General features: G+C 46.0%; 1 protein-coding gene across 1 annotated transcript in view; it reads left to right on the top strand.

The window, feature by feature from the left end:
* The window catches only part of LOC149353713 (nose resistant to fluoxetine protein 6-like), a 56,253-nt gene extending 45,513 nt beyond the window's left edge, over positions 1 to 10,740 (top strand). Inside the window, exons 11-15 of the mRNA XM_089582750.1 lie at positions 599 to 724; positions 3,672 to 3,792; positions 5,895 to 6,084; positions 6,261 to 6,403; positions 8,601 to 10,740. Of these exons, the coding sequence (XP_089438876.1) occupies positions 599 to 724; positions 3,672 to 3,792; positions 5,895 to 6,084; positions 6,261 to 6,403; positions 8,601 to 8,804 (784 nt within the window). The 3' untranslated portion in view covers positions 8,805 to 10,740. The remainder of the gene's footprint in view (positions 1 to 598; positions 725 to 3,671; positions 3,793 to 5,894; positions 6,085 to 6,260; positions 6,404 to 8,600) is intronic.
* The last annotated feature ends 2,492 nt before the right edge of the window (positions 10,741 to 13,232 follow it).

The raw sequence follows: 13,232 nt of genomic DNA, 5'->3' as shown, positions 1-13,232 counted from the left end.
GAAGCCACAAATTGAGAGTGTCCGTGCTCTTTAAAGTTTGTCAATGAACATCGGAAGCTCACTGTCACCATGTATTTTCGGCTGTGGCCCTAGAAACCCTGAAGAGAGCCTTCAACAACTAATGGCAAGATAATGCCCAGGTGCATCAATGTTTGCCTCAGTGTCTTAGTTTCTTACGGCTTGTGCTGCTGGTTACGAGGCTGTTAGTTCGAGTTTCGTCCATATCAGAAGGTGTTCCCGTGGTATACCTTGAAGTGACCAATGGAAGCTAATGTGGGAAAGAAATGTTAATAACAGGAAATAAGTGAATGGAGGACAGGTTAAAAGAGCCCATGCTGCCAGACTGACGCGGACCTATAGGATTGTTCGAACTTTGCATGGGCTAGTGAAGTCGCGGAAGTTGGAAAACCACCGCTTTCTGGGCAGTGTCAAGCCAAGTGAAAGTGTTCAGAAAATGTAAACGATTTTCATTTTTGATCGAAAAAAAAAATCCGCGTGAGGCCACTTGTTTCATACTTGATTTTTTTTTTTACATTTGTCTCGTTTTATTCTCTCTCCCTCCTTGCACCAAAACTCACCGCGTACATTATGTGTTAAGCCGGAAAACGCTGACCTTGGGAGCGTTCATCCTGCTGTCTCTGCTGAGCTACATCATCGTCGCATGGACCTTGGCCAGTGATTCTGATGTCATGCCGTTCCTGATCCTCCCATCACAGAGACCCGAGTGAGTACGACAGTGAACAAATTGCGTGTGTGGAGAAAAAAAACGGTGAGGTCATATTCGTGGCAAACTGTGCACTGCATGTGTTCATGCGAGCGCCTCTAGGTCGTGTACGCAAGAGCTTGCGGAAGGCTCCGGCATCGAAAGGAGTAAGGACGCTCGCGTGAGCCAGACATCGCTTTTATTGTATGTTGGGGAGAAGGCATCGAGTTAGTCGCACATGACTTCAGGTCGCACCGTGTTTCCCTCTTTTTTCCCTTTTTTCTGATGGCTGGCCCTTCACTTTTCTTGCGCAGTCCTATGTATATTATCTCCATTTTTACTAGTGAAATTATAGTTTTGAGTGAACGGTGTGTTTGTCCCTTTCTCTCCCCCCCCCCCCCCTCCTCCGCCTTGCGCGCTGCGAATCCTAAGTGGTGGCAAGGAAACCTTATTTATTTATTATTTTTCGCAGTACGAAGGTCTTCCGCGTGGAGCGAATGAGGCTTGGTACAGGTTCCATTCCGCCACAATTTGAATACTGCACTAACTACTGCAGTACTTAGTGTTCACTCCCATACTTTGAAAGCCTACTCCCGACACTTCATTAACACGCCAAGAACCTTCGGCGTGATCTTTTCAAGCTGTCTGCTCCCAGGGTTTTACTTTATGGCGGGGTAAAACAATGTGAGCTGGAATTTCGTGTCCTAGTCAGTAGTACAACGTGAATGCATCTAAAACCGCACAAACGATAAAGGGATGTACAGACCCCGTCAAAAGTATACAGCCCTAGGAGTTTGCGTCTAAGCTGTTTAGCGCGGCTCCCTGGCACATCTATCCGCCCAAAGCTCTGGAGGATTGAGGGCCCGAAGCCATTCCTCTTCCGAGAGATTACGATCGCTAAGGATGCATAACGAGGCACGCTGCAGGTCTCGTAAGCAAACCCCTTGGGCTGTATACTTTTGACGGGGGCTGTACGTAGGAAGGAAAACACCAACTAGCCCACCTTTCTCTGTTACATATGCCAGTAAACAAATGCTATTATTGCCTATTATTGCCTTGAGCATCTAGAAAGGTTTAACAGACGAAGCGCCCAAAATGTAAACCTCTTTACTGGAAACAATGGGCAGAGGCTAGAACGATTCATCTCGTGTGAAGACCTTTTCTGTACCGGCCTGATCATCGCTAAAGCTTTAGCGCTAAGATCGATCTTAATTCTCTAACTGGCGGTTTCTGTGACAAAGCCCAAGCTTACAGGGCGCCTTTAGCAGAAATTTATATTATTATCTCGCCATGTCAAGCATCCTCTATAATATCAAGCATCATCTATAAAGAATCCTCTTTCTGTAAAGCATCATCTATAATAATTTAGTGCAGTTTACTTGTTACTTACGAATTCGCCTTTGGCACCACTGCAGCCAAGTGGCCAGAAATAGCTGTGAGTGCAATTAACTCTAAGCTCCCGCTGCGCTCAGCGCGAAATGTATATAATGAGGGTGTATAGTTCAGATTTTTGAGGTATAAGAAAGAAAAGATGATAAAGAAGAAAAGAAAGAGTCACCTTGCGCAAAGTCACATGACAGCGACTACAGGATTCAAAGTGTCACTCTGGAATTTCTAAATCTCATTGGTGAAAAAAGCTATTCATGAACTGCCACACACTCCTGCCGTTCATTGAGGATCAATGAGAATCCTGAGATGGGACGCGAAGTCACGAGAAATGCTAAAAGACTCAAGACTACGCAGTGCCTCCTTGTTTCCGGTTTAGGCAGATGCTGCAGGAATGTGTTCAGTACATAAGTGCTATACCGCCATGTATTTCCAGAAATAAAACAAACAAGAGTGCACTGAGCTTGAGGTTAAAGACAAAATTTAGGTTAGTTTCTTTAGAAGCAACGATTAAGGCATCACAAAAGACGCAACAAAAAAAGCAGTATTAAACATCCAGGAAGGACTACGGGGAACATCAGGAAAGTTCTAATTACTTGAAAGCCTGCAATCTGTGAGCTTTATCTGGCGCCGTTTCTCAAGTTCGCTTTCCGAAGCCTTCGGCGGCGGCTGATAGACGTCATAGCCGCCTTCCTCTTGCCTATTGGCCAATGATTGAACTCGCAGTGCCCACGCTCATATTGGCAATGCAGCGCACGCTCCGAGGGCAGATCTAATCATCGAAGTGGTCTTATCTTTTGCCGCTACCACCAATGCTGCCAAAGAGAAACGCGTTCTTGACGTCATGTGAAAGGTCGTTTGCCGCTGCATGCGACGGAAAGCTTGATGGCGTTTTGTCGGCACTCTAGACACACGGAATCGGTATGCGCGGTGAACGCAGCACTTTCCCCCTCGTTTACGGTACAGAGCGCCGATAAAGAGCGCCGGGCGATATAGAGCGCCAAGCGGTTTTAACGCTGATAACCCTGAATTCGCGTGAGGTCACTTCATGCATTGCAGCAGTTTAGAGTTGGGCGCAAAGGCCGCCTCCGCGTTCGCCCATCGCCTAACTCTGGACACTTGGTTTTTAATAGTCGATAACAACCAATTCAATACATCCCTTAACTCATTTTGTATGCAGCTTTCGTTTCATGCTTCTTCGTAAATATGTCATCCTCCATTCGAAACTACTAAAATGCCTTTTTTTTTCTGGAAAAAGAATTTTTCTTTCACGCCCCTAGGATTTGTTCATAATTCGGTCGCGTCTTCGCCTTTGAATGCTGTAAGTGCACCACGCACAATCTTGTTGATTTCATTAGTGAACAATTCTCGAGTGGCTGCAAATCATGTGGCATTCTTACGTGAGGGATGTTACGCAATCTGTGCCCTGGACACTATAAAAGTTCAGGCTCAGCGAAAGTTAGAAAAAAAATTCTTAGGCAAAAATAGCTTAATGCTCTGAAGCGGCCGTCTCGCATTTTCCGCTCGCTTACTTTCTGTTTTATTAATGTGTGTGTTTTTACGTTTCCGCCCTCTCTTCCAGGGTAGCAATAAAAACTGTGAATAATTATTACCAACGACCCTTTTATCACGCCATGTGCTACTTCAGCGGATGCATCACATTCCTCATCATGGAAGACTTCCGGCAGCGCAAAATAACCAAGGTAGGCTAGTCTAGAAGAAGGCGACCGCTATTTTGCGCACTGTAAATAACCATCTTCATTGTATGTACATGTGTATATAGTGACACCTGTCATGTCCTCATCCGGGAAACCTTTTTGATTTTTTAGATTTAGTGAAATTACTTTTTCACAATACTACCATGAAATTACCACTTACGATTTGTCAATGAAAGCGTTGAGTTTACCGTGATACCGTTTCGATAACCAACACTGTGCTTTAGAAAATGCGAATTTGGAGCATAATTTTCGTAGCGCAAGTGACCAGTTCTTGTATTACTTGAAACACAAATGTCTAATAAGTTGCTTCTTTCAGAATCAATCAATTTGTTTACTTGTTTTCACAAACGGCAGCATTTTGTATTAAAGAACGGTGCGTCTTTTTGATCGCAGTTAGAAGAGTGCACTTTTTAATTTTTAAGTATAGAGATGTGCGAATATTCTATATTTTCCAATATTCTTCTATTTGATTCGCTGGACGAATCAAACACGGCATGTTCATGGTTATTTGAAGAGAATCGAATCTATTCTCAAGTTGTAAAATAGTGTTCGAATAAATGGCACGTACTCCGAAAAGGGCACTTCATAGCTTTTTTTTTCGATTACATTTTCAAAAACAGGGCTCACTCCGACACCGCAAAGCATGCCGCGTGATCGTTCCGTGCGGGAAGGGGGATTCAGCGATTCGACGCTGTCCATTTGTGCAGCGGCATTCATGTTCTCATACATACGACCTTCATGATTGGGCAACGCGAGAAGGTTCAGCTAGGTTTAGCAAAACCTGCCTTCATTTTGTGTTCGTTTCTTCGCTGTCGTCCTCAGGAAAGGTAAATTTCTTACACGTATGGCGTAGTGGTTACAGAGTTAATACACGAACTTTGGGTTGCGTCTCCTTCAGTAAAGATTAGCGTTGCTTCTTTCGTTTAAGCTGCCGCTAGCCCCTTCGCTGGTTTGCGTGAATATTCCTTTTGCGCGAATATTCAAACATGTAGCAAAAAATCACAACAATATTCGATTCGATTCATTCACTATTGTATTCGTATTCGATGACGTTTTTGAATACACTGTTCTCATTAGATTCGCCAGTGAAGCTAGCCGATTCGTACTGGATTCGGTTTCGAAAAAAAATACTATTTGCAAATTGCTTAATTAATGTATCTGCTGCAGCTAGAAAGCTTAAGTTTCACGCATATTAACAACACTATTCCTCAGCATGGCTTCTAGAAACCGTCTTTCTAAGGGCAATACGTGCGATCAGTGTGTTAGAATGATTATTAAAAAAAAACCTCACCTCATGAAAGTACGTGAGTTTCTTGAGAGACAGGAGACAATAAAAGTGCTGGTTTGAGGAGCTGAAACCAGAAGAAATTGAGCGTAAGTAATCATCACAAGAATTTAAGTGATCCTGAATTAATGTAAAAAAATTTACTCAATCTTTTAGCATGCACACATTCGGGTGGTTGAAGCGTGCATCATCAATAAATTTAAAATGCAAAGCCAATAACTACAACGGCTGCTTGAAAACAGGAACTATTTGCAACAGTTAGAGCGCACGACGTCTTCGGACATGACATCTCCGTCTCTATCATCAACATTTCCCAACGCCTACTGGCGGTACTATATTTCTGGATTAGTATTTCACAGACTCATCAAAATACCTGCAGACATTAATAGCACGCTCATATTTTTCCAACATGCATGGCTTTCCCCAATGCTTAGTAATACGTATACGAGCCGATATTATTACATTGTCAGGAAGAAGCATTTATGGTCATTGCTCTGCTCTTCTAAGTTCTAGTTTGCCCGCTTCTCTTCGCTACTCACGAAAAACGGTCGCGGTTTCCCTTCGTGCCACAGGCCTGCGGCGTTAATGCGTGAATGCGTCGCCATTGTGGAGTTTCGAAAGTTGCATATTAATGCCACTCTGTGCTCGCAAGTGGCGCAGCGTGACGCTCGAGGCACATACTTAGCGCGTGAAAAGTCTCCATGTTTGCCGTGCCAAATAAAAATTTCCAGTTAGTGTATTACGACAAGCGCTCCGCAGTTTTAAATATCAGTGCTCATACTCCTTTTTTGTGTTCTGCTAGGCAATGCGGCTAGCAGGCTGGTGCGTGGCGTCAATCTCCATGCTCTGCTGCATTTTCATGAAGATCGCCTGGTACAGGAGTCCGAATCCTACTACCGTTATGGGAAACCTGCTCGCTGCGTTCTCTGACCGCTTCCTGTGGTCGATCTTCCTAGCCTGGGCCACGCTAGCGTGTTCCACGGGAAGAGGCGGTAAGGCTTTTCCATTCAGATGCACGTGAGAAGAGAGCGGGCAGCAGTTGTCTTTGTGCGTGTGTGTGCGCGCGCGTGTATGTGTGTGTGAGAAAGATATCTCTGTGACCTTTCATCATTTGTGGCCTTCATTACACTATTCTCAAACATAGTATGCCAATGCTTCTTCATTGCAGGTGTTTTCTCCAAGTTCCTGTCCTGCGACGTTTTTGTGCCGTTGAGCAAGCTTTCGTTCGGAGTCTACCTCATCCATCTGCCTTTCGTCGAGCTCATGCTGCACATGTCTCGGGAGCGCCTTTTTTTTTCACACTTCAATCAGGTAAAAGCTGGACCTTTTACGATCGACTGCTTGAGGCTCTTCAGTTAAACAATGGACGCAAATGCTAAGACTCCTATTCGAAGGGCTTTGAGCAACCGTCCCCTTCTGCGCTGCAACTTTTCCGTTCACCGATAGAAATGACAGTTCTCACTGGAAATGAAAGCTTGAAAGTTCCTTTTCATGTTAGTTCTCCACATGCACCTTCGCCAGTGGTGGCGCACTAGCATGCCGTTGTAGGATACTGAGAAAGACTGCTTTGTTAAAACCTCAGACTTTTTTCTCTGCATCTAAACAGACCCGGCAGATGACGACGATGGGGACTACCCTAAACACTTACGGAAGAACAACTTCCGGAAACGTCGGAGCGGTGTTTGCATTGCGTCAATAACTGCATTCAACAAAAAGCAGGTCGTAAGAGGAACCGGTTTTCTCTTTATTGATAGTGCGAACGTCGCTACTTAAGGTGCACAAGGCGTGGCTGTGGCCTTGCACGCCAGCTTCGTTTTGCAAGCGGTGGTCATGCATTGAATGTTTAACTTTTTCCTTTTAGAGGGGTGAGACTGGGCCATGTGTCTTCCGTTCCATGTGTTTTTCCTTGCCATCTGGGTAGTTTCGCAAGCATGAACGTCCACCTAGCCCGTACTTCTAGCCAAGCGGAAATTACTTACTGCATTCGCGTGTGATAAGGCCACCACCGCAATAAACTGAAAGCAGAGGAGTGCGCAGCCGGGCACGTTACAGCCACGAAAAACAGCAGCATTGCATTGGTAGGCGTGATTTTCTTGCGAAAACGCGCGCCACTCGAAAGCAATGTGGTTGTGCTTTAGACACGGAAGCCAATGCAGCACGCGTTCTTACTTAATCCAGCCAATCGAGCATTTACGGCTGCCTTTCCCAAACATAGCCGCTAAACAAAAACGGCGCGGCAGATACCCCAGCAGGACGCTCATATGCCACTTGTACCCGACGAAAAAACCGGAAATGGCCTGGCGCCATAGGTAGTTTTGTGCTTTTCCAAGGTGGTCACGTGACGTGCACGTCGCCTAGTGGCGTGTGTTGATGGCTGTGGCAGCGTATGCTCTTCCGACTCTATATTTCGGTTCAGAACGCCACGGGAGAGCCAAGATTTCTTGTAGCGCAGCACCGAGCGCAATCACATTCTTCACCGTCTAAACAGTCATGCTGCGGTTACTAACGGCTAACTATGATGCCCTAATTACAATGAAAACTGGTCTTTTACTTATTTCATTACGTTTTAGGCGGCCAGGAAAAAAGTAGGCAGAGACACTTAAGACTGTTTACGTATGCGAAGGCGTAAGCCCGACCTTTCCCTTAGTGAACGCAGGCGCTGTGCGCTGCGGCGTGATATAACCCGATCCCATGCGGCTGGTAATTCTACTTCTGCATGGCTCAACGTAGCCGCCGCCGCGACGCCGCCGCCCCCCTTCTGATCAGCGCTATGGTCAGCCTTAATTGTATGACGTGATAGCTAATCGGCTAATGCTGATATATGCAGAATTGGTCTTTCTTTACTTAACTTCATTGCCCCCGCGGACTCCTCATACCACTCCTGGCGCAGTGGTGCACCGGCTATTTCGTGGAAAGCGGCAGCGCGAAGCAACAAGGACGAGAGACGCGAGAACACAGGAGAAGCGCTTAAGCAGTGCGACACTGCCCTGGAATGGCAGGCGCTGCCACCGGTGGAATTTGTGCGAACCAGGTTGCTTTTCCCGAGCAACCTCACACGACTAATCATCAAATTTATCGCCGCCTGCCAGGTTGCATGTGGACGCCATCGTTTATGGTTGCCATCGAGTGCCACTACTCCCCTGGGATGGCAGGCGCAGCTACCTGAATAATTAATACATCACGCCTCCGCTCACGCCTTAATAACGAACACGTGCTGCCTGTTCACTAACGGACGTCACCACTGTCAGTACTATTACAAAAAAATTGTCTCTTAGCTCAAGAACAGCATTTTCAAATGTTCGTGAGAGTTTATTCTTAAACCTCCAGTATTAGCGCACCTTATACAATGTTTCCACATGATTTCGGTAGGAGATGACCGCGAAGTCTTTCACTCATTAAAATCCTGCACGCACGTTGAAGCCTAGAGGGTGCGAGTTCTTTGAGAAAACTCTAGCGCCTCCTACCGCCTCATATTTTGCACTGATAATTTTCCTGGATTTCTTTGCAGGTCTCCTTGTTCTTCTCGGTGCTCATCTGGAGCTTCCTGCTTTCGTACTTGGCTTACCTAGCGTGCGAAGGACCGACAAGTGCGCTCGAAAAGCTGGCTTTTAACAAGCTCATGGGAAGCGGAAACAGGAGGCGGAAGCAGCAGCAATTCAAGCACAATGAAGCTCACGCTGGGGCAGAGCCCACGAAATCTTCTCATTTCTGACCGGAAGGAAGACGAACGATCAAGCTGTCGTCCGCCATTTCTGTGCTAGTGAAGTGAAATTTCGTGGGACGCTTCAAAGGCGCCGCACAGAAGGCGGCCGTATGAAGAAAGTTGAGGGCAGCCCTTCTGCCTGATTGCTATGAAGCAGATGCCGTTAGCATTTACTTCCAGTAGTACGACAGTCACTGCATATGGACTCCTAGTTTCCTACCATCCATGCTGATAACTTTGGCACCGACCAGTAGGACGTAAAAAGCATATGCGTAATTTTGCTACGCTCTGGAAATAACACAGCATAGGTATCATTCGTGTCGTTATACGGCATAGTATTTGTCTGTCAGCAGAACTGATATCCTTTCGATGTGTGTTGCTTTTTTTTCGAAAGGATGGCCCTCTGTAACGTCGGAAATGCATTTATTGGTTGTTAATACAGTTCCGAAGCCATGACATCGTCCATCATAAAAAATCCCTCTTAAGCTTAAGCGACCGCTATGAATCTTTTTACATTTCAGCGAGGTCGCAATGTGTCTGAACTCCTTGCGAACACCGTTCTAATCTGCATCTTCATCATTGTTGGCTCATTTAGGAGTTTTCAAGCAAGGGCTCTCTTGCTCGAGTTTAAAGTGCGCAAAGAAGAGTTAAAGGACAGCTTTCACAGCGTCAATCTTATCTGAAGAATTGTAAGCTATGCTTTTTTATGTATTACATGAAGAGGCTGAATACGTTATGGCCGCTTAGGAGATACTGAAGAGCAGACTGCGCGTGACATTGAGTGAACAAATCAGAAGCTGTTAAACTTAAGGGCTTCTCTTTCAGTGCAAAATCATGGCTGTCATCACCAAAGAATATCGAGCAATCTATACCCTCAAGCAGAACACTGCTGTCTACGCAAAAACTATCCTGCAGCTGTGCCCCAATAAATACTACAACGGTGGCGTTCAGCATGATCATATTTTGAACAGAGTCATGGCCCGGACATGCAAAAAGATTCACAGTTTCTAAATATATCCTAATCACCTTCGTCTATACCAAAAGGCGGGCAGATTTTCAGCCGCCAACATGGCCCCGAAAACTTTTTAGGCAGAAATCACTGCTTCTATACACAACTTCATTTCGAAAAACAACAGGTGTGAGCACTGGCACATTATGACGCAGTACGCCGGTACCGGTGCCATCTGTTTTAGCACATGACTGCAAATCGAGAGTTTGTTTCTGGGGCCACAACTAAACGAGAAAAAAAATTGGGTAAGAATAGAGCTTCACACGAGCCTCACGAACGCGTGCCGTGACGGCGATGTACGGTCGCACGAATTCACTGGGGCGCGCCATGCGCTGGCTTCACAAATAGCATGAGACATAACACAAACGTGCCTCACAATAACGCTTTTGCTACCGGCTCGTGCTATCGTTCTGGTCTGGCTGATATGCATTTTTCATATGCAGTGAATTAATGCCAAAATTAAAGTCGTGGAATAATCCGTTTGTTGCGAAGAAGAGGGGAGACGCGGTTTTTTAAAGAGAGTTTGCTTCGTGTCATTTGTTTAATATGTTACTGCACAGGAAAATGATCAGAGTGTTAAGCCACTGTCCATTTGAGCATATCATGACGTGTGTGAGAAATTTATTCAAATGCCTTTTTAAATATTTTTAGAGGAAATAGGGATATACATTTCGTCGGCTTATTTCCTTTCTACTTACTGTTTAATGAAACTTTTTTTTATTCTCTCACTAACAGTTCGCGAAACGGCGTGCCACCACCTGCGGCAGTCAACGGCTGCTCCTACATTTCAATACTACGTTACAATAGCACGCATGCGTATATCTTACATTACACAGATTCTGCTTTCGCTCCACGTCTCAATATTCCAGAAGCTTTTTTTTCTCTCTGAACAAAGTAGATGGCATATTTAATGTGTCTAAATGAGTAGAATGTATGTGCTAGTTTTTAAGAACAGGAGAAAAGTTCGGTGAAATAAACGAAACTTGTCTGCTTTATTCCTGTTGCACTTTTTTTCTCTCCGTCAGAGTTGCTCCTAGAAAAGAGGCCGACGCGTTATTAAATGAAATAAAGAATTACGCAGTTTAAGCGGTATTCACAGAAAGCAGCAATGCCCCCCCCCCCCCCCCCCCCCCCCAGGGCAGGGAACCGACGTCAGAAGCCCACGGATATGCACCTCATGCGGTCAGCTCCAACCGGTGATAGAGCCTAGGCATGCAGCCTTTGCGACAAATTTAGAGGCGGCTGAAGAAGCGAGCCAATACCTGCCCCTCTTGCTACCAAAAAGCCGCACCTGGTACACTGTACGGCGACGCTCCCACCTAGTGGCGCTGAAGGTGCCTGTTTTAAGGCGACAGCCTTTATTGCCTCATCGTTGTCGACAGGAGGTTGTCGACAGAAGGTTGTCAGCAGACGGTTGTCAGCAGAAGTGTCACGCTTTTCGGTTGGTCGAAATGGTTATGACGTCAGAGGGCGCGGATTCGCAGTAATGAGGTCACCCTCGGATGCCTGACGCCCCCTTTTAGAGCAGACGACAAATAATAAAATTGTGGTCGTCCGCTCCGACAGGGGACGTAAGGCGTCCGTGGGTGACCACATTACATACCTCATTACTGCGAACAGAGCCATGGATACAACCGAAGTCATCGAAGCAGAGAGAGAGTCGTGCTAAAGAAGCAGTCCAAGTCGGCAGTCAAAGTGTGTAGCTGTAATGTGTAGTACTAGTACACATACACTCTCGCAGTCAACGCCAAACAGCGCGCCAGGAAAGGCTTTCGCCTTGCAGCACTTTTGAGAGCCAAGTACCCCCTGAATTTTTCCGATTCTCCCAACTCCACATCGTCAGTTTTGGAATATCATTTGCCAGGAATCACTTTTGCCGCTCTGCATGCAGGTACTCGGTTTAACAATTCCGCACGAGTGAATAAATTTTCACTGGCAGCAACTCAGCAGTTTGTTTATGCTTCCAAGTGAAAAAAAATTCATGCATGAACACACGCTGGGGAAGTTCTACAAACTTTTTATTCTTTGTATTAGCCGGGCGACGATGGAGCCGTCTTTCTAGTTGAAGTTTTTGCAAAGAAATGCAAATACTGCAGATAATCTCCCTCTTCAGAAAGCGCTAGGAGCATCGGAGCTAGCGCTCACCAGCGGCGGCTGTTAGTGACGAAATCTGCGAGAAGAACGAAGCGGGCCTACACCAAATGGTCGCAGCTGAAGGTAAGACGACTCTGCGAAAACATGCAGAAAGAATAGAATATACGATGGCATATGAGAAGCGATTTTGTTGCTAGAAAGCGTAACGGACATCCTGTTGAGGCGCAGAAAAACATAGGCTAAAGGAGGAGAGCGCAGATGACTAGTACATAACGTTTTGATAAACTGAACGATGCTGGTTGGTTGTTTGGTTAGTTGGTTTATGGGGTTTAACGTCCCAAAGCGACTAAGGCTATGAGAGACGCCGTAGTGGAGGGCTCCGGAAATTTCGACCACCTGGGACGCTATGCCGGAAGGCCCGAGTTTGGCGCTCGCCCGAGTTTCATCCGAGTTTGCGATGACGGCAGTCGGTGAACGAAGATAGCGCGGAACGTGCGCAGGCAGCGGACAATAAAATGTAGAGATAAAGCCACATAAAGGCGATACAAGCGCACCCTGCGCGCCTGTTTCACACTTCAAACACAATACACCGCGCAATACCAGGCCGCAGCGCTACCTGAAGTTATCAGCGCCATATCAGCAATCACGAAATCGTGACTTTTCCGCTATTTATCTGCGCACTCGCCGCTAGCTGTTTGACACGCCTTTTCGGGCGCGTCAAAGGCGTGTCTTTTTTTTCATGCTCTATCTGTCTCTCCATTTCCGAAGACGAACAGTGAGCACTAGGTGCACTCTTGTATCAACCCTTTCTCTTCTCTCGAATACGTTAAAAAGCAACAGAAGATATCATGAACATTTTGTTCATTTCCAAATGTATTTTAAAATGTGAATCCAATGAAGCGTTGTTCAAGAGCATAGCTTTAGGGAATTAACAAAAATCTGTCACATTCTGCCGCTAGTGGCGATAGTGAGGCCATGGCTTGCAACGTAGCTTGCATACGAACTAGAGCAGCAGCCGACCGTGCCGAAAACGAGAGAGCTCCTGCGCTGACACGCCGCCGATAGCGCTGCCTTCGACTGGAAAGACAGGGTAACTACTAAGCGCTGAATCTGTCTTACTTTTCGGCCATTGCGATAATATATTTATTGTGTCGTATATTAAAATATTACTCATGCATCTTCTGGCTTGCATAATACACAAAAGCAAAAAACTGAGCTGCACTGCACCCCCGCGTCACTGCTGCTCTCTGCAGTGCCCTCAGGTGGAGTTCTCCGCTGCTACGGCCGCTGCCGCACACCGCTTGCTTTTAGTACCATTGCTTTTAGTACGCTCT

Source organism: Amblyomma mixtum, chromosome 3 (genome assembly GCF_055824585.1).
Source record: "Amblyomma mixtum isolate Tamu chromosome 3, ASM5582458v1, whole genome shotgun sequence".
Lineage (NCBI taxonomy): Eukaryota > Metazoa > Arthropoda > Arachnida > Ixodida > Ixodidae > Amblyomma > Amblyomma mixtum.
The sequence above is the reverse complement of the archived record's forward strand: the minus strand, read 5'-3'. Positions and strand labels throughout refer to the sequence as shown.